Genomic DNA, 20,135 nt, shown 5'->3' with positions numbered 1-20,135 from the left:
CGGATTGTCAACCATAAAAAAATTGTGCGTAAAACTTTTATATATGTTATCTAAAATCAAAGCTAGAAAATAAAGTATCATGAAAATAATCTCAAAATCAATTTTAAATTTAAGTTTTCAATTGATAATCCCTTCATTTTTTAGGACCACAAAAAATCTCTTTCCACATGTGATCTTTTTAACGTATTAATAGCTAGTTGGTAACACTATTAGATTATTGTGTATAATGCGTGAAATGCAAGTAGTAGTAATTTGTTCTTGTTGCAAGAACATGTTCCGTTGTTCGAAAAGTTGATTCAACTAATTTCCTTCACTGTTTGGAATACGGACCCCTAGAAAGGGCACAGACAGCAGAATAATGCAGATTTGATATACACTTTCTTTATCAAATTGCAGGAACCTTTCTGTCTCTCCAGCTAAGGTACAAAACGAAACATGGAAAACCAATCTCAACGAAAAAGTATAATAATACCAATAAAATTTTATTTCATTAGTATCAAATGTATTTCATTAAAATGTATCTGCAAAGTGCATACAAAACATTTATATTTCAACTTTTAACTAAACTCATTGCACAAACCGAAACCTAAACTTTTTCTACCTCAAGAGTGATTACAGTGAGGCGCCCTAGACCGTCTCTCTATTTTATGCTCAAAGATGGTTGAACAAAAGCCAGGAATCCTAAAGGAAAACACTTCTAATCACTTAGAAAACCCTCTCATATCGGTCTATGACACATCTTTTAAAAAAAATATATAAACTCAAAATCCCCAATATTGTACTCTATCTAAATTCAACTGCTCCTTCAATACATATGCTTTGTTCTCTAGGTCTATAGTAATTTGTGTGATCTCTTAATCATGTAGACCCCAACTTAAAAATAAACCGGCAATAATCTCGAAGCCTCAAAACACACCAACATATAGATAGACTAAGAAACCATATTTGTGCACAAGTTCTTACCTCAACTTGACTCTCCTCATCAATGATACTCTCGTTGACGTTAAAATGTGATCAGATGATGTGTCATGGGAGTCACTTCTTAGAACGCTCTAGTGCAAACCTAAATTCTTAGATTGCGCGGACATGCCAGTCAGTTTGATCCTGTAACTGAGAAGATATAAACAGTAAAACAAGTTGATCGGTTATCGAGCCAATAGGTAACTGAGAAACCAGACGATTGGATGTTGATGTAGCAGTATTTTGGCAATAGGCTAATCGATCGGTTGTCGAAAGCGTGGATCGGCTGAGAATCCGATACATATAAGCTTGAATCATAAATAAATAAACAATGAGCACTTTGTTGCGATCGGCTAAAACCAACTAGCATGTGATCCTCTTAAGCCGATGCAACACAAAATAGTTACCGATCTAAATAAATCCAGCCGATTGGTATAAAAATAATGCAGTGAGACAATCAGCTACTCTATTGATATAAATATGATAAGCAGGTAGATCGGCAAAGATCATCGACTGTAAACGACTGACAAACGACCAAGATCTATAAAATATCTAGCCTAAATTGCTAAGAATAATAAGAGAAGATCAGACCCAACCGAGACAGTTCAAGATTACGCCTAGCAATGTCAAGATAGATACTAAACAGATCTAAATTGCTATCAAGCCGATGAGCCGATGACTGATAACTTATCGGCTGGTACTTCGATAAAACAATAAGCAAAATACATCAATCTGATATAAACCATCTGATAAACGCAATCTACTAGATCGGACCGAACCGAGACAATATTAGATTGAATATGTCAAATAGCAAATATGATCGCCCAAAGTGGTCGACTAGATCAACCCAAGATACAGAAGTAACTCAAGCTGAAACTGATACGATAACTAGCAATCGTGCAACCAAATTAGAAGATGGGACCGAACCGAGATAGTTCCAATCTAGCCGATACGATTACTGTGGTCAACGGAACGTAGGACTTATCCCTGCGCCGAAGATCAAGACGATGTAACCCCGCGTCAGGTGCCAAGTTCTCCCGGTGTTAAAACCTCGATGAAGAGGGTGGCGATGCGCCGAGAGTAATTGATCTATATTATGATAAGTAGATGATTTACAGTAACCCCGGACATACATATTTGTACCATCAGGTGAGTAGTAGTCCATATCGGACACAACACACGACTCTTAATAGATAAAAAAGAAATAACAAACAAGTCTTATTTGAACTCTAACTCCAATCCCTATTGGATATGACATGGTTTCTAATAGATAAAAGGAAACAAACAAGTCCTGATTGGACTCTAACTCTCATAGAGATAAAACAAAAATCCTAACTAACTCTATTAATAGATAAATTTATGCCACCATGCCTTGGTCTTCACGATTTCCTATAGAACTCGAACTCTTCCGGATAAAATTTCTATCGGTGATTGCACATTTCCCTATCTAAATTCAATATGGAAATTTACCAAATTTTGGTGTTAACAACTCTTGACTCCAATGAATCTTCGTTTTCATTTGAAACCATATGGTGTTCCTTGGTAGACGAGTCTATTACATAAACACTTGTCTTATAGATCTCACTAGTACAAATGATTTATCTTCATATCCAACATCTTAGAGGTCCATGGTTACTCCCTCTCTATCAACCTTCAAAACACTCTTGTTGTCCCACTGGCAACACAAAAGGGGCAATTTCAAAAAGGGTTAATTAGATTCGTGCCATTACAAATTTCGTGGTTTAGAAATATGTCATTATAATTCACGTATTTGCATACATGCCATTACAAATTATGCAGAATCACTTGGATGCCACTCTATACACCGAAACATGATTTTTAGACTGTTGTATTTACGTATAGACCGGATTGCCCCCATGTACGTGTCAACAGGCTAGGGAGGGTGTCGGCTAGGCGTTCCCCTTTCCTTTCACCCGAGCAAGAGCAAAACCCTAGGTGATTGTGGCGGCGGTGGCAACAATGGTGTCGGGCCACGGCAGCGACGAGGACGCCGCCTGGTGTGGCGGGGGCGGAGGTGTCTGGCGGCAGCGGCGGCGACGGCGTCTAGACACGGCGGCGATGAGGACGCCGCCTGGCGTGGCAGGGGGCGGAGGTGTCTGGCGGCGGCGACGTCGACGGCGTGTGGACGTGGTGGCGGCGACAGCGTCTGGCCACCGTGGCGACGAGGACGCCGCCTGGCGTGGCCAGGGGCGGAGGTGTCTGGCGGCGGCGATGACGGCGTGTGGACGCGGCGGCGGCGACGGTATCTGGCCACGGCGGCGACGAGGAAGCCGCCTGGCGTGCCGGGGGGTGGAGGTGTCTGGCGCGGCGGAGTTGACTCGTCGTGCATGCTGCTGCTTGCTGCTTGCGGGCTGTGGCAGCTTGCTGCTGCTTGCTGCTTCGTCGCCGTCGCGGCTATCACTTGCTGCTTGCTGCTTGCAGCGGTGCTTGCTACTTCGCCGCTGCCGTGGCTGTCGCTTGCTGCTCAGCTGCTTGCTGCTTCGCTGCCGCCCGGCTGTCGCCGCCACCAAACGTTGTTGCTGCCGCCGCAATCACCTAAGGAAGGGAAAGAATGACTCCAGTGTCGACACTCTCCTCAGCTTGTTGATACATACACGGGGGTAATTCGGTCCATACGTAAATACCATAGTCCCAAAAATAGATTTTGGTGTATAGAGTGGCATCCAAGCGGTTCTGCACAATTTGTAATGGCATAAAGGCAAATACAGGAATTATAATGGCATATTTCTAAACCACAAAATTTGTAATGGCACGAATCTAATTAACCCTTTCAAAGCTTGCATATTGTGTCAATAAAGCCAAAGTACATCTCTTTCTTTCTGTTGTTATCAAAGGTGATTAGTGCTCTTGTTGTCCTAGGTTTATCATGTAAAATCTAAGCTCATTTATTTCATCCTTCAAATGTATGGGTTGTGGTGGACAGACCCCAAGAGATAAAGACACAATTGTTCACTATTAGTAGTATTAACCATTAGGAGATTCATCACTCATCTGCTAAACATACACCTATGTTGCCTCGCAACCCATGCATCTAGCCTGGACAGGTTTTCCTCGTGGAGTACGGTAAAATTAGCTGGCCTTATGGTTGTATAGTCCTGAGAGGATATTGCCTCTCGTGGCTTTATGTGCTTTTCGAAAAGGTTGCACTTCATGGTTGAACATGATTTTATCAAAAAAAAAAAGTAGGTTTCACAACTTAAATTTTAGCACATATTCTAAAAAAAGTAGGTTTCGCAACTAAAATGTACTTAGAAAAATTAACCATAAATTACCACAATTGAAAAGATTTACAAAAACTCAATGTAATATAATTGCAAATCACCGTATGGACCAGAGAAAATCTATCTACCCCGAATGAAAAGAGGTGATTTATCACATATGATAAGTATAAAAATAATAAATTCTAGATCCAAATTAGAGAGGGTAAGTTCAAAATGTAGAACCAATAAAAAAACATGCATAAATGAGACACAGGGAGATATAATCTAGTCACACTGACCTAAAATTACCAAAAAAAGAACACATAGATCTCAAATACAAGTTGAAGAAAAATAGGCAAGACCTCCCCTGCTCTAGTTGGCCGAGAAAGAAACAAAAGTGTTGCTATGTGCACTCAACCTTCTCAAAGTAGGGATGAATACTTTTACATGACCCACAAAGGTGTAAATTTTTGCCAATAACCGAGACGTATAAGTGGGCCCACTAATAGAAAGTTGTCAGCTGGTCATTGATGGGCCAACTTATAGGTGAAAGGTGAAGTCTCCTATCCTTGTGTTCTAGGATGTTTTGGTGAATAATGGCAACATGTGTTGGAACTAACTATTTGTATGAGATGGAGTTGATATGTTGAGTTTCGACAAGATAAGGATATTGATGGATATCTTGATGAGGGAGAAAATATATTGAAGATGTGAAACAACTCGCCCTCTTGAACCGTGCTGCATAGCTCGACCGACGAGTAGCCCACTAACACATACTACTTCACTTACACTTTCATCCTTACTTTGTATAAGAGGATCAAACTAGGAGTGATATGATTGGAGGGGAGGTCTTATAAGTTGCTTCCACCCTTATTATCCTAGCAAGGTGACACTAAACATATGCACACAACTCTCATGAGCCACACATACCATATCCTAATTGGGCCAGAATGTCACACACCCACATTCAAAGGACTAGATGTCCCCTTTGCTCCAACATACCCACATAGCCACAAGGCAAATGTCCATGAACATGCCCCTCTTAGCGCCAAGGTTCTGGGTTTCAAACCGAATGGGCTAAACTTCGCTGAAATTTGCCCGTTTCGGTAGGCCCCGAGATAATTAGAAACCAGCCAAATAATTTTGGCCCATTTTGAATAATGAGGTTGGCCCAAGGTCCATACAAGCCCACCAATGTATTCTCTAGGTATATAAGGGCAAACCACACACAAAAAAACCCTACTTTGTTTTTCTTCCCTATCCACCCCCCTGGCGGCGGCTATCCTCCATGCTAGCAATAGGGAGTCATGACCAGCAAGGTGGAGGCACAGAGTAGCCACTCTATCGTCCTCCTCTGTCCCCAGCTCCATTTCCCCGTTCCCTTCCACCTCTCCCAACAGATCGAGTCCACAATCCCCTCCACGTGGATCTCTTGTGTGACAATGACCCAATATGCAGCGATGTCACAGGTGGTCAAGAAAATGGCAGAGGCAATCAGACGAGGAACAGGTGCAACACTGCAACCCCAAATGCATACCTTGCTAATGCTGTGGCGAGAGGAGCTACAACAAGGCAAGCAGCATGGTCACCACCAGCTTGTGGAGCTAAGAACAAAGCAGTCTCATGCATGTACGTATTCTTGTGAAATGCTATGTGTTAATGAAATTAGTGTGGCTGGTATGCCTAAGTCTTGAGTAGAAAAATGTGGTGGTTTGGCTCTCTTCAGATGGAGTAAGTAGTGTGGCTGGTGAACTTTTTTCAAGTAGGATAAAATTCATGTATGCTCTATGTTGATACCACAGTTCTATCTAGATAATTTTGTAGACTATTTCTTTAGAATAAAATTGAATAGTTTTTCTTGTTCTAAAAATTTTACCTTTTGCCTTACTCAAATTAGACACTACCAGAAGGCTAATATTCACATGTTTTTGGCAAGTTAATAGTAATGAGACTTTCTTATAAATACAAATATTTGTGTATTTTCTTTGGGCCCAACTATTAATTATTTGGCCCAAAACAGATGAGTTAACCCTAGAGTAAATGTTAATAACAATAATATTGGGCTCAATGCTAATCACAATATTTTTTCTAGTACAATATTCATGTGTTTTTGGGCGTAATGTAATACTCTTGAAATTTTGGGCCGAAGGCTAATATTGATGCCTTTTGCTCTCACTACTAATAATCATGAATATTTGGCCCAAAGGTAAAATATCGCATATATGGGAACAAGGTTTATAATCAAGGAATTTCAGTAGAAGGCATGAAAATGAATTTATTACTAATTAAATTAAATAGATAAGTAGTTTTCCTCGCTTTTTGTTGTTAATTTTGTTCGTGGAATTTTTTTTGGAATGTAGGTCATAGAGCTGGCGACATTGGATATGTGTGTAATCATGGTACACAGCTTACCGAAAAGACTTTAGATGTAACTACTTTGGGTTCACAAACAAAGGTGGAGGTGCAACTAGGCTAAGGGAGCATCTTGGCACGATAGCAGGTGAAGTAAGGCCATGCTATAGTGTGCCCATAAATGTTCAGCATGCAATGAGGGAGGGTCAGCAATTGTCAAGAAAAAGGAAAACAGAAAGAGAATAGTGTAAACTCAACTTGGAGAGAGACCTTGTGCAAGGGTTAAATGGTGGAGAAGAGATGATTGATATTGCAAGTGATGAAGAAGAGCAACTCCGGACGGCAATCAGGAAAGTGGTGTACGTGTTTTAGTTGGTAAAAAGAGTGTCACTGCCTACTTTGATAAGGACATGGCACATAACAATGTATCCTTGCAGCCTAGGATTGACATTACTCTTTTGGAGGGATCTAGGGAGAAGTTAGGACAAGCATGGGCCAAGTGGTTCCACGGGAACAAGGATGGCAACAGGTCGGGGCAAGGGTGGGTTGGTCAGGGACAGGCACAAACCTGACCCCGACTTCTTCACCCATACCCAGCCCTAAGTGGAGAAGCAGGTCCAAATCAGTCCACGTACCCAATCCGACCGGGGATCCGCAACCCACACAGGAACCCGCTCAATTCAATATAATTACACATCATCAAAAATCGCATGAATAATTGAATAGCATCCTAAAATGTTAAACAAGGACACAATTACACAAATATTTCATGCATGATCTATCAATTCATTATTTGGAATACGGCTCCTTCGAGGCCCCACAGGTCGGAATCCACACCCATCCCCTCACCCGCCCAAATGTGGGGCCCCGCCCCCCATTACCCGTGGATCAAATTTGAGACCCTTCCCTTTACCCATAGGGATGGATCCCCACTGGGGACCTAGCCTCGTGAGTGAAATTGCCATCCCTAAATGGGAATGACATCGCTGGGTATAAAGCTGATTGTCCATACATTCATAATGCAATGAAGCTTACACAATAGCTAGGCCCTACATCATATATTCCTACACCCTATGGAATTGATGGGGAACTCTTGTAAGCGAACTTTGAGGAAGTGAAATGCTCTCTTGAGAAGTTGAAGCAAGATTGGAGTCAATATGGTGTGACTGGGATGTGTGACTCATGGACAGGACCTACCGGCATGGCTATTATCAAGTTCGTGGTGCACTGTAATGCACACATGTTCTTCCATAAATTTGTTGATGTATCTGGTTATAGGCAAAGTGTAGATAAATGATCAGTCACAAAATACCACTGCCACTTAAGTTTGCTTACTTTTGCTTCATGTTTCCATTATGCAATTAATTTCTACTATTAAAGTGCTAGCATAGCTTGAATTTATTATAAATAGGTACTAACAATAAATTACTAGTATCATGCAGATTTTTATTCTTCAATAGATTAAAAAGGTTGTTGGTGAGGAAATTGGCCCCCAACTGATGGTCCAAATTGTTAATGACAATGAGTCAAACTACAAGAAAGCATGTGAGAAGCTAGTTGAGTGGTTCAATCATACTTTCTGGCAACCATGTGCTACTCATACTATAAATCTCATGTTGAACAACATTGCTAAGTTTTGAAGGTTTGGTGAGGTTGTTGCAAGTGCCAAGAAGATCTCCAGTTTCTTTTACAGCCACAGGTTGCATGATAAGATGAAGAGTAGGACTGACGGGGAGTTGATAAGGACTAATGCTACACGAGGCTATTTTGCATTATTGCCTTGAAACTAATATTTGTGGTTGAGTTTCATCTTGTTTAGCCTCATGCTACACGAGCAAGGGAGAGAGGTATATACAAATTCCTACCTTTTGTCGTCTCCTTAGAGCACCAAAGTTATGTTGACTTTTTTTTCCTTTTCAGGTTTATAAGACTTGTTTAGCTCTTATATACTTCGCATATTTTCTTTGTCTTTATGTTTCACCCTCTACATAATTTTTTTGTGCTTGATACCAAAGGGGGGACTATAAAGAGAAATGGTATAGTTGGGAGAAGTGTCTTCTTGTTTCATTTGTTGAAACTATCCCTGTAGTATATGTTTCATGAAAATGTTGGCATATACTAGAATATCCTATTCAAATATCTTATTATGTGATAGCATTGTCATGAATCACCAAAAGGGGTAGATTGAAAGATCAAGTCCCCTTGTGGTGGAACTAACTATTTGTATTAGCTAGAGTGAATAGGTTGAGTTCCAACAACAAGATAAGGATATTGATGGATATCTCGATGAGGAAGAGAAGATATTGAAGAGGTGAAGAACTAAGTGGCTTTAAGAAAACGCTCGATTTCAATGGACCATGCGGCAGAGAAGGGCGGGCTAGCTAAGGGCTTGGCGTGAACAAACCAATCCAGTGGTGAAGGGCGAGTGAAGGCTTTGTGATGATGAACCGTGCAAGGCCACGTGAAGTCATGAATGATCCACCAATCATTTTAAGAATGCAAGATGTAATGTCGATCATCAAGATAATACGTATTGATAAAGGCAAAGGTACAGTTGAATTGGGACTAATGTGTTTATGAGTTTTAGATGAATAGCCGTGACGATGAAATGGCATTGATCCTGGCAACCCTCAAAGTATAGCGAGAAGATGGCATGAAGGCATTCCAAAAGGTATAGTTTTTCTATTTGCATTTAAGTATATGAATGTTGTACTATTAAGAGGGATGCAACGTTGATGTGTTTGTTTATGTCTCAGTGCCAAAAGTGACTTGTCCTAGTGTTTCCTCGAGAGAAAACAAAGATTTAACCTAACCTAGGGTGGTCTTATGCTTGTTTTGGTAGGGTTGGGTAGCCCTCAATAATTTTTCTGTAATCCCCATTCGCTGAACACAGACTCTGGAGCAAAATGTTATGACCGTTTTAGTAGTTTTATTAGGGAGTAGCAGAGACAGGTGAAAATCATCAAAGGATCCTGTCCAACTTTCCTAATCAATAGAGAAACTCTACTGAAGTCTCCGATGCAATTTCTTTGTTTGTCAAAGAGTAATGACTAAAGCCTTTGGTGTTTTTAGGTGGAGTAGCTCTAGTGTTCGAATCTATGTGTAATGACTAGTTTTGAAAAGCTCGGGTATTTAAGCCCCTTTATCAATCTTTTTTCTGCCACTGAGTTTGAGCATGCTTTGATCTATCTATAGCCAAATATCCCCTCCCAAATCCCCTTCCTTAGTGGTAGATCTTTATGAGAGTGATTTGTGGAGAGAAATAACTGTTTTGAGATAATGAGGGGTTGAGAGCAAGTGAGCTTCACTCCATCCTTTGAGCACTTGGGTCCATAGGAAGCAAATCTTCAATTGCGTTTGTTACTCTTGAAGATCAAGGTCTCCTAGACAGCTAGGAGATCAGTGAGCTCCCAAGGCTGTGGTGAGCCATCAAAAGTTTACGAAGGTTCATCCTCATCTCCTCAAGAGAAGAGGTAATTGTTTGAGAACTGAGCTTGTTCTTTGAGGTTGCTTCATAGAGCAAGCTTCCCTAAAGGTTGTTGGTCCTTGTCCAAGATTAGATTATTGGTGGTCGCTTGGAAACGGGGTTTGCCTTGGTGGTTGCTTGGAGACTGAAGCTTCATCCTTGTTGCTTGCTTGGTGAGGTTGGGGATCGAGAGAGATTCAACTCCATGGAGTCCCTCGACGAAGAGTATGATCTTTGTTATTTCATATCCTTTCTTGTTGGAGTAGTTTACCTATGCATTTACTTGCTTATTATTGTTGTATCAATCTCTTTGAAGTTTTGCCAAGGGACAAAATATCCGAACATTTGGACCGGAGTCTCCGAAGCTTTTGATTGGATACTCCAGCATAGAATTTAATTCTACTATGAGTTTTTACATGATAGCCTATTCGCCCTCTTTAGGCGACATGAAGGCCCTTTCAATAAGTATTTTTCTTATTTCTTAGACCGGCACCTAAAGCATTTGTGTGCTCATGATAGTTGGTGGAGCCTTCTATAAAGGTTATAGAATTTGGTTTAGATGTCGACCTATTTCTTGAGCTGTTACTTGAAGTGTGTGCGCTACTGAAAGTTGGTGGAGACCCTCCATAAAGGTTATAAGCGTCGGTTTCCATATACAACCAACACCTAAAGTACGTTGTAGGTGTCGATTGTTAATTACAACTGACACCTATACTAGTTCCACCATTAATTTGCATCTTGACAATCATGTGTGTGCATCTGTTCGCCTTTTCTTTTCTATTTTTTATTCCCCACCTTCTCTTTTCACTTCGTATTCTCCACACAGCAACCTCCTCTTCTCCGCACAACGTGCCTCTTTATCTTCCCAACTAAGTGCCTTTTCTCCTTTCCAAATCCAACAACTCTATGGCCAAGTAGCAGCAAAGCACCATGCTACCCATATCTTGTCATGGCTTCACGATAGCATGAAATTTCAAAGTGATCGCATCCTTCCCAAGCCCTGCTCAGACTGAGAACTTAGAGGCAATGCTAGAGAAGAGTCACCATGACTAGGGTTTTGTAATGTGTTGACAACAAATTTAGCTTATCATGAGAAGATAAAATGTGTTGATCTGGTATACTAAATACATACGAAGGCCTGAGAGATATCCTTAGATCCAATGCAGAAGTACGGCGTGTCAATTAGTTTGATCCTGCAACTGACAAGATGATGATGTGGCGGCGGTTAGCTGGTAGTTTGAACAATCGACTGTTGGAGAATTGGATTGGCTAGAAATCCAATACAAATAGACTCGAATAGTTACATAAACAATAAAGCTCAACACTTAAGTAACTCATCAGCTGAAACCCCAATGAAGAACAATGATTGATTTGTACTGACTTAAATTAATATAATTTACAACCACAACCATATAGGTTTCGAACCTAACCGATACAACATAAGATTATTGATTGTGTAATAGATTTAATCAAGTTGACATGACACCAATCAAAGTGGTCATGCATTAAATTTAAGCAAGACAGTAAAACCATCAAAGAAAAATTTAACACATCAGACAGCTAACCCTCAGATAAAACATTAGCAGAACCTATTGAATTAACAAGATTTAGATTATCATCAACTATCCAGTAAGTTAGAACTAACCGATGCAGCATGAGATTGTATATGATAAGCTAATCTCAATGAGTTGATAAATCTGTCTAATGTGATGGATATAACAAATCTATTAAAAGCATCATTGGGATAGAAGATCATACCTAACCGAGACTGTTCTGACTAAACCAATGCGTCTTTAAACACAATATTATTAAAGGTAGAATTAAAATATCAGGTAGGTTAATATACCAACTCAATCAGTGAAATCCAAGAAATTGAAGTAATATAGCCTTGAACAACACCAATGTAGCCAATACAGTTACATGGCCCGGTGGAACTTGGGTGCCAAGTTTCATCGATGATAAAGAAAACTCAAAAGGAGGGTAGCGATGCGCCGAGGATAATTGTATTAATTGTGTGATAAATCATAGGGACCCTGGACGTACATATTTATACTCATGGATATATACTATTCTATATCGGATGCGACGCATGTTTTCTGAAGACAAAAATTATAGAAGTCTTGATCAGATACTAGACAAAACTTTCTAAACATAAAGAAAAAATAATGAGTAATAGATAGCATTAAGCTTACATGTCACCTGCAGAGTCAACCTACAGGTTCTGGTTTGTGTTATAAACAAGCACATAGTGTCCTAAAAAGAACCTGCGCCTATATCCCTTAGTAGTTGTCTGTGGTTAGGTAAACCTCCTGAGCCCGGAAATGTGTTTTAGATGCCAGTTCTATACTACCTGGCACTTGTCAAGCCATCACTAGCGAAAAGATGTACCGCCAAAATTAAATAAGATATACACCAATTCTAACAAGTTTGACAAATATTAAGTGGTCAGAAAGGGATAGTGGCACTATAGCAATGAGCATGATGAATTAGGCCCTGTTTAGTTGACAAAAATTTGCCCCCAAAAACATCACATCGAATCTTTGAACATCTAAATAAAACATTAAATATAGATGAAACGAAAAACTAATTACACAATTATGTGAGAAATCGTGAGACGAATCTTTTAAGCGTAATTAGTCGATGATTTGCCATAAGTGCTACAGTAACCTACATGCGCTAATGATGGATTAATTAGGCTCAAAATATTCGTCTCGCGGTTTCTAGGCGAGCCGTGAAATTTGTTTTATCATTCGTGTCTGAAACCCTTCCGACATCTGATCAAACGTCTGATTTGACACCCAAAAATTTTTCCAACCTCAGCTAAACACCCCGTTAGTAGCAGTGGTGCATGTGTGAAGAGTGAAGTTGCTGGTGCAAAGAACCACGCATGCATCAATGCATGCCTTTGCCAAGGTCAACAGCCACGTCGAGACCAAAGTTTGTCTCTGTTCAGCGAGATTAAGAATCTATGAATTAGCTAATGAGAAATGAACTAGTGAGAATCCAAAAACCTAGGTTAATTTTCAGCTTAGCTTCCAGCTTATGTTCTAGTAGATTCTACAAGTATATATTATTTTAACTGCTAGAGATCAATGGGAAATTGTAGCTGCTAGAAAATCTGTCAAAAAGGTTCTTTGTCACCAACATGGCTGATACATGCCGAGGAGGGTCACCAGTCACTCCAACATGCATATATGGACCACTTGGCCAGTGGAAATTGAGGTGGTACAGCTCTGATGGCTCTGAAAACCTCTCCTTGAAAATCCATGAGATAGCCATGCTGCCGGGACCTGGGAGACAGCAGTGACCAGGATAGATACATGTATGGTGAGGCAAAAATGCAAATTCGTTCATTCATTCATGCACACCCCACTCAGGTGTTAGTGGTAAGTATATAGCTATGCACAGTGGATCCAAAATATAGCTAGCCATAGTCTCCACCTCCGGCCTGAATTAGCTTTCTGACAAATTTCTCTCCATTAATCCAACGTGAATTAGGTGATGTGAACACTGTGTCTACTGTAAACTTTTATCTACCTTGTATCTAACATGTAATTAGCCACATTCCTGACCTCCAATATGAACTAATTGAGGTGATCACTGCTAAAAAAATGAAAAAGAAGGCGTGAGGAGAACTAATTGAACTAATTCAGCCGGTCGTGTGCGCCTACATGTTGGCCCTTGGCATCGGCTGCGTGAGGAGAAGGCGTCCGTCCAGATTGGATTGGCGCACTCCATAGGTGTACGTTAAAGATGTCTAAAATTGATCCCTAAAACTGAATTTTGGGAGTTGAGCTAGAAAATATATCTCCAACGGATTATCAAATACATTCCCAATGTTTACACATGTCTAAAATTAGCTCACTTGTGTCTAAAATTGGTGCAAAATTACTTGTTCCTAATACACGTTATTCATTTTTAGATTTCTATTAGAGGAGGGTGTAATTTTTATGCCCAATATTTTTTAGATGAACCCAATACAAAATTTCTAGAAAACAAAATATTAGTATTATCTTGGAGATCCTCTAAAGATTCCAATGGTGGTGACAGGGATATCTTGTACTACCTACAGTGGCAATCAGCGGCCGAGCTACATTAGTGTGCCTAGGGGGTCAATCCAATATATGCACCCCTTTTAATCCAATCTAAGTCACTCGTAACAGTCTAAACTTAACTTAGTTTAAAACACTAAAACATATGTGAGAGGCACCCCTCTATATTTTGTTCATAGAAATATTATTAGCTAGGCAATCAGCGAAACACTAGGACAAGTGTGCACAGACATGTAAATATTAGCTAGGCAGAACACCAAACAAATCTCCGGACAAAACCAAAATTCATAATTTGAACCAATCAGCCAAGCTACAATTCTGAATGCAGGTTAACAGAAATATCGATCAGTGCTATGATAAAAGGGGGGGGGGGCATAATGTTCACTTTTAAGTCGTTGCACGTACATATTATATATATGTGTTGTCCTCTGCATCATCATAATGCTACAATTCATGCAAGGATATAAAGCACTGATTTGATGGTACAGGGGAAAGATATGGCATGGCAGATGTTGCAATGAGCAAGAAAATGTTGCTGAACATCATGAGTGCTGCTGCACCGTGCAGCAACTGGACGACAGGAGCAACGGTCAACGTACATGGTTCTAATTACAATCTTGTGGAAGTTAAAAAGAATCAGACCACCTTGAGGATATATATATATGGTCAATGCAAAGTGGTGAAGCACCATACGTGCAGCTGGAAGACAACATTTTCTGGGCTGGTAAATCGAACATACACGATCGAGTCTGGATCGTCTGCATTACTGCAGACGACACTCTTCATACGATTAGCGCAGACAAAAAATACCATGAATAGTATCAGTGCACTGTGGTCACAGTGCTTTCAAGTACTGTAGCATCGCTGTGGTCTTCAATCTGGTAATCAAATGGCAAAAAAAATAGTCCAAATTCAAGTTATGCTAGCCCTCTACAATAGCATATCCAGAAGACCAGAACAAGCACATTCTTCGACCGAAGCTCATCCAGTTGACCAGTGCTAAATTACGTTAGTTCCACCTCAGATTTGGAACTTAATAACAAAACGAATATCAATTTGGTTTGCTGCGAACGTTTCAAACATGGGCAAGTCCTTTTGGGACAGGGGTGGTTATTTGACTTATTAAAAAAAGTCAAACTAAATATTTATAAATAAAAAATAATTTGTGAGTAAAACATGTTCTTGGCAGTCCTAAAGCTAATGTTTGAAAATAAACTATAAGGAAAAAACCCAAAAAGTCTATCTTAAATTGAAAAATTAATTTTTTTTTTCTTAAAGACATAATAAAAAACGAAAAGATGGGGCTAAAGTTATTTAGGATCAATACATGCAGCTTGTTGCAAACGTTCGAACATCTCACACTATTGGCACAAACATCTCCAGTAAGTTGAGGAACTATTTTAGACGTAACTCTGTGCAACGAATTTCTAAGAGAAACTAAATAAAGGGCAAATCTGAGTGTATGGACCTCAAGGGAAGATTAAAACTTTGAAGCTAATTAACTGCGCACCGGTTGATAATCAGAAAGGGACTTCATAAGCATTTGTCTAACTCCCACTGTCATGTGACATCATAAGCAACAGCTGCATGTATTTCTTCATCTAGCTTCAAGCTAGTTCACACTTCGGTTGGTAAAAGTGAGTCCATCGCCTGAAAGTAAACACATGATGCTGAGATATTGGTTCTGGACACGAGAAAAAAATGCACAAGGTCTCTGCGTTGCAATTAGTTTGCGACATTAGTACAAACCATCACCCTGGACATCCTCGACCAGCCCGGCCGCCCGACGAGCGTCGAGCCAACGACCGACCTGGACCTGCTCCGCCTCCGCTACTTGCTGGCCGTTGCTCGCGTGGCGTGGCCGCCTCGTCGGCGGCCGGCCTCCCACCTTGAGTCCCCGACCCGACGACCTGCTCCGCCTCCGCTGTTCGCCTCGCCAGTGTCGCCGGCCTCGGTCCTCGAGACGACGGGACCTCGCCTGCTTTGTGCCGTCGCGCGCCGTCGACGGCTCCTCGCTCCTTGGACCTCGGCGGCTCGCGGCGGCGCCCCGCTCCTCTGGGCTCCGGACCGCCTCCGCCGCGCCAGCGCACCCGCCGGCGGCCGCCTCCACTCACGCGCCGCCCCCCAACAACAACAAGCAAGAGGCAACAGCCCCAACCGGACAAAGCCTCTACTCACGTTACGGTTAGGAATTACTGGGGTCGTGAGTTCTACTCCTTCTTCTACTAGAACTACAACCAGAGTACTACCCTACTCTGGGACGAGGTTTTTATCGGTATAAAATTATGAAATAAAGCTTGGAACTCAGACCGGCTAACTCACTATCTTGTAAAGCTAACCTGAAGATCTCTGGGTGTTTCTCTAATGTTTAAACAAACGAAGGGTTGAGACTCTAGATGAATAATTTTGCAAGAGAAAATTTTTATATGTACTCTGGAGATACAACTTGATAGAATTTGTTGGGTTGCGTTTTTGGCTCAAGATGACAACTACAACTCCATCGATCGTCTTAGATGGTTCTTTTAATTCCGCTAGAAAGATGGTACTGTATTTTGGTCCTACGCACGACGTACGACCACCAATAGAAGGAAGCTGATCGACACGAGCGGATTCGGAGTTCGATTTGGATTGAATCGATCTCGGATAGAAGGGGGGAAGAACGCAGAGCCGTCGACGCACGCCGTGCTCGTGCTGCTCCTCCGTTCCTCCTCGACTCCGACCGGAGGGGCGTGCAGGAAGGGCGGGACGCGAGAGAGAGAGATGGGGCGGCCGCGAGGAGGGACGAGCAGAGGGAAGCAGAAGATCGAGATCCGCTTCATCGAGGACAAGAGCAGGCGCGAGGTGAGCTTCTCCAAGCGCCGCGCCGGGCTGTTCAAGAAGGCGTCCGAGCTCCGCGTGCTCTGCGGCGCGTCCGTCGCCGTCCTCTCCGTCTCCATGGCCGGCAAGGTGCACGCCTTCGGCGGGCCGGACGTCGCCGCTGTCCTCCGCCGCCACGCCCTGCCCCCGGCGGCGGCGGCGGTGGCGCCTCGTCTTCTTCTTCCTCCGCCCCGCTCCCTCGTCATGGCGGTGGCGACAACAGCGCCCGGTATCCTTCCGCCGCCCCGGCCGGCGGCTTCGAAGGCTGCGGCGAGGTGCTGTGGTGGGCGGCGGAGCAGACCAAGGTGAAGGTGGAGGTGGCGGTGGCGGCGAAGGAGGCGCGGGTTCGCAGCATGGTGGACAAGGTCGCGAAGGCGAAGGCGAAGGCGAAGGCGGGCCGGCAGTTTTGGTGGGAGGCGGACGTCGTCGAGGCGCTCGGCGAAGCGGAGCTGCCGGACTTCGCCAAGGCGCTCGAGAGGTTCAGGCACAGCGTCTGCCTGAGCATCAACAAGCTGCAGCTCTCCACCACGCCGCGGCAGCAACTGCACATCTCGGATTATTATTCGTTTTAGGTGCTACGAGTGCTTGTTTGAATCATGCTGTTAAAGGCGTATTAGCACTGCTAGTTGCAATCAATTATTCGTGCTTACTACTGATTATGGCCTGTTAGGTCAGTCTCAATTTATAATTTTATGGTATAGTTATCAAGACTATAAACTAGGAATTTCATGGGGATAAAAATCATCTCTCATCTCATGAAACTTCATCCCTATTCAATGTGATACTCTCACGAAACATTCATGAAACATGCATTGAGAGTGGGCTTAGTCCTCGTTATAGTTAACAAGGATTCTAGAATAAACTATAGATAGTTATTGTCTATTTGACATGTACAGATAATTGAAGAAACAAATTGTATAATATTTGTTGCATGCAACTAATATATAAACTTTTTCTCTAAAAAGTTTGCAGCTTGGAAGCACGTGCTGAAATAGTAGACGAACGAAGAGACAACGATTAAGTTTTTCCTAAGATAATAATGTCACGAAATATAATTAATCTGACATAAATATATATAAACGATCATTGTGTATAGCAAAGCTCAGCACTTGTAAATATCTTGATAGTGTTATTCATGTAGCGGATGGTACTTAATTAGTGACTATCTAGCGAGGGGTTCCCGTTACCACGGTAACTAGGGCCTCTGCGGGGGCACGGCACAGGATGTCCCGTAGTTTTGAGTTTAAATTCAAGGAAGATTTAAAAATTTTGAGAAAATTTAATGGAAAAATATATGTGGTATAGGTTGATATATATATAGTATAGTTTTGTCAAAGAAATTCATAAAAAAGTGTATTTCCGGCGTAATTAAAAATCATAACCGAGAATTTCGGGAAAAAAATTAAAATATAACCTATTGCAATAATATTTCATAAGAAGATGATTAAGAATATTTTGTTGTTGAGTCGTTATTAATTTGCACTAGATACCAGGGTACGTAATGTTGAAATACAAATATACAACTATAAATATAGAGAAAATATGTGTGGAGGAAAACTATATGTGCATGTTAGTACATAATAGTTTTGTTCGTAATAAAGGGCAGTAGGTATAGTTGTGACGCAATAATCAAAATGAAGTTATTGTTACTTATTATTGATGTGAATTATTTGGTAAAGAATAATATGACGGTGTATGTATGTTGCAATGTCAAGAATTTAGAAAAGGTCATGTCAAAATTGTTGTTTTTCCTATAACATGTCCTAAATGTCACAAATATAGTCACAAAATACTTTTCCTATTTTTCTTGTATTTTTTCAGATTTTTTAAAGTTTTTTTTATTTGACATCTCATAGATTTTCTTATTTTTAAATCTTCTTCTCCCCACGATTTACATGCGGTAACTACAGTTTCGGCTATGAAAACCACGCGGGAAACCACGGTTTTCACCGTTTTCATGCGTTGTTCCGACAAGCATTAGCCACGGTTCCCGTGCACGTGCGGTATCCACGTTTACCACAGAGATTTGAATTCAAATTTTTGGATTTTCAAATCCGTCGTGGTTTTTACAGCATCCACGATTACCGTGCGGTAACCACGCTACCGCTAAGCCACGGCCGAGGCGGTAGCCACGGTAAGTGAAACCCTAATCCAACGTACTAGCACTAAACCTATTAGTCTTACTTAGATACCCCACGCGTTGAAGTAGAAGAACTATGTGATAACATAGTAGATATGAATTTAAAAAAAAATCTTACCTATTATATGATTTTTTTTCATGTGTTTATATATTTTTGTGCCTTTATCAATTATCCATCGGTTATAAATGGTTGGGTTGTACGGTGTGTCTTTTGGGGAAAGATATGCAATTTATACTCTTGATGAATCATCTAAAGGCTAAAAACAATTGAGGTGATATAAAGAGATGCAATTTATACTCTTAATGTATCATCCTAAGGCTAAAAATAATTGAGATGATGTGGCTTAATTTACACCATCGATGTATCATCGTAAGGCTAAAAATAATTAAGATGATGTGGCTTAATTTACACTCTTGATGTATCATTCGAAAACTAAAAACGATTGAGATGACGTAGCTTTACGAGGGAAGAGAACATTAAGTTTATAGAAAATAGGGATTCAGCGTGCATGAATCAGTTAATTAAGATCATGTGTGCATCGAATCCTCAGACCAAAATATTCAGTGGATCATATTGGTAAAATGAGTAAGAATACTTAGTACACGCTAGGTAGATGATATAATGGTGTCGTCTGTTCCAGGTGATTTCTTTTCATTACCATATGATGTTCTTTTCATTAATTACCGTGCATCGAATGCCAAGACCAAAATCAGATTTTTCGTTATCCCCTTTTTCAAATTGCTGAAATTGTACTGATTCATATGTGCTTATCTACTGCCGACAGAAGAAATCATCAGAAGATTTTTCTCCAGCTAGAATTGAACTGATTAAGTTTAGATGATTTTTCATATTGAACGAATTCTAAAAACTCTGATATATATTACTATCTTTGCTTCATATTATAAGTCACATTGGATTCGTCGGACTAGGTGTTCATGTAAAACATATATAACAACATTTCTAGCGCAAATAAGCATACTATAAAAATATATTCAATGATGCATTTAATAAAACTTACTGTGATGTAGACGTTTGTATATTTTTATATAAACTTGATCAAACTTAAAAATGTTCGACTTAGGACAAA

At 40.9% G+C, this 20,135-nt stretch overlaps 1 protein-coding gene across 1 annotated transcript; it reads left to right on the top strand.

Moving 5' to 3' along the window:
- Positions 1-16,649: 16,649 nt before the first annotated feature.
- LOC107304354 (agamous-like MADS-box protein AGL62) lies at positions 16,650-17,631 on the top strand. Its single transcript, XM_040525331.1, has one exon. It carries the CDS (start codon positions 16,812-16,814, stop codon positions 17,214-17,216), a length of 405 nt encoding a protein of 134 aa, XP_040381265.1. The 5' UTR covers positions 16,650-16,811; the 3' UTR covers positions 17,217-17,631.
- Positions 17,632-20,135: the final 2,504 nt, after the last annotated feature.

The sequence above is a fragment of the Oryza brachyantha genome, chromosome 6 (assembly GCF_000231095.2).
Source record: "Oryza brachyantha chromosome 6, ObraRS2, whole genome shotgun sequence".
Lineage (NCBI taxonomy): Eukaryota > Viridiplantae > Streptophyta > Magnoliopsida > Poales > Poaceae > Oryza > Oryza brachyantha.
The sequence above is the reverse complement of the archived record's forward strand: the minus strand, read 5'-3'. Positions and strand labels throughout refer to the sequence as shown.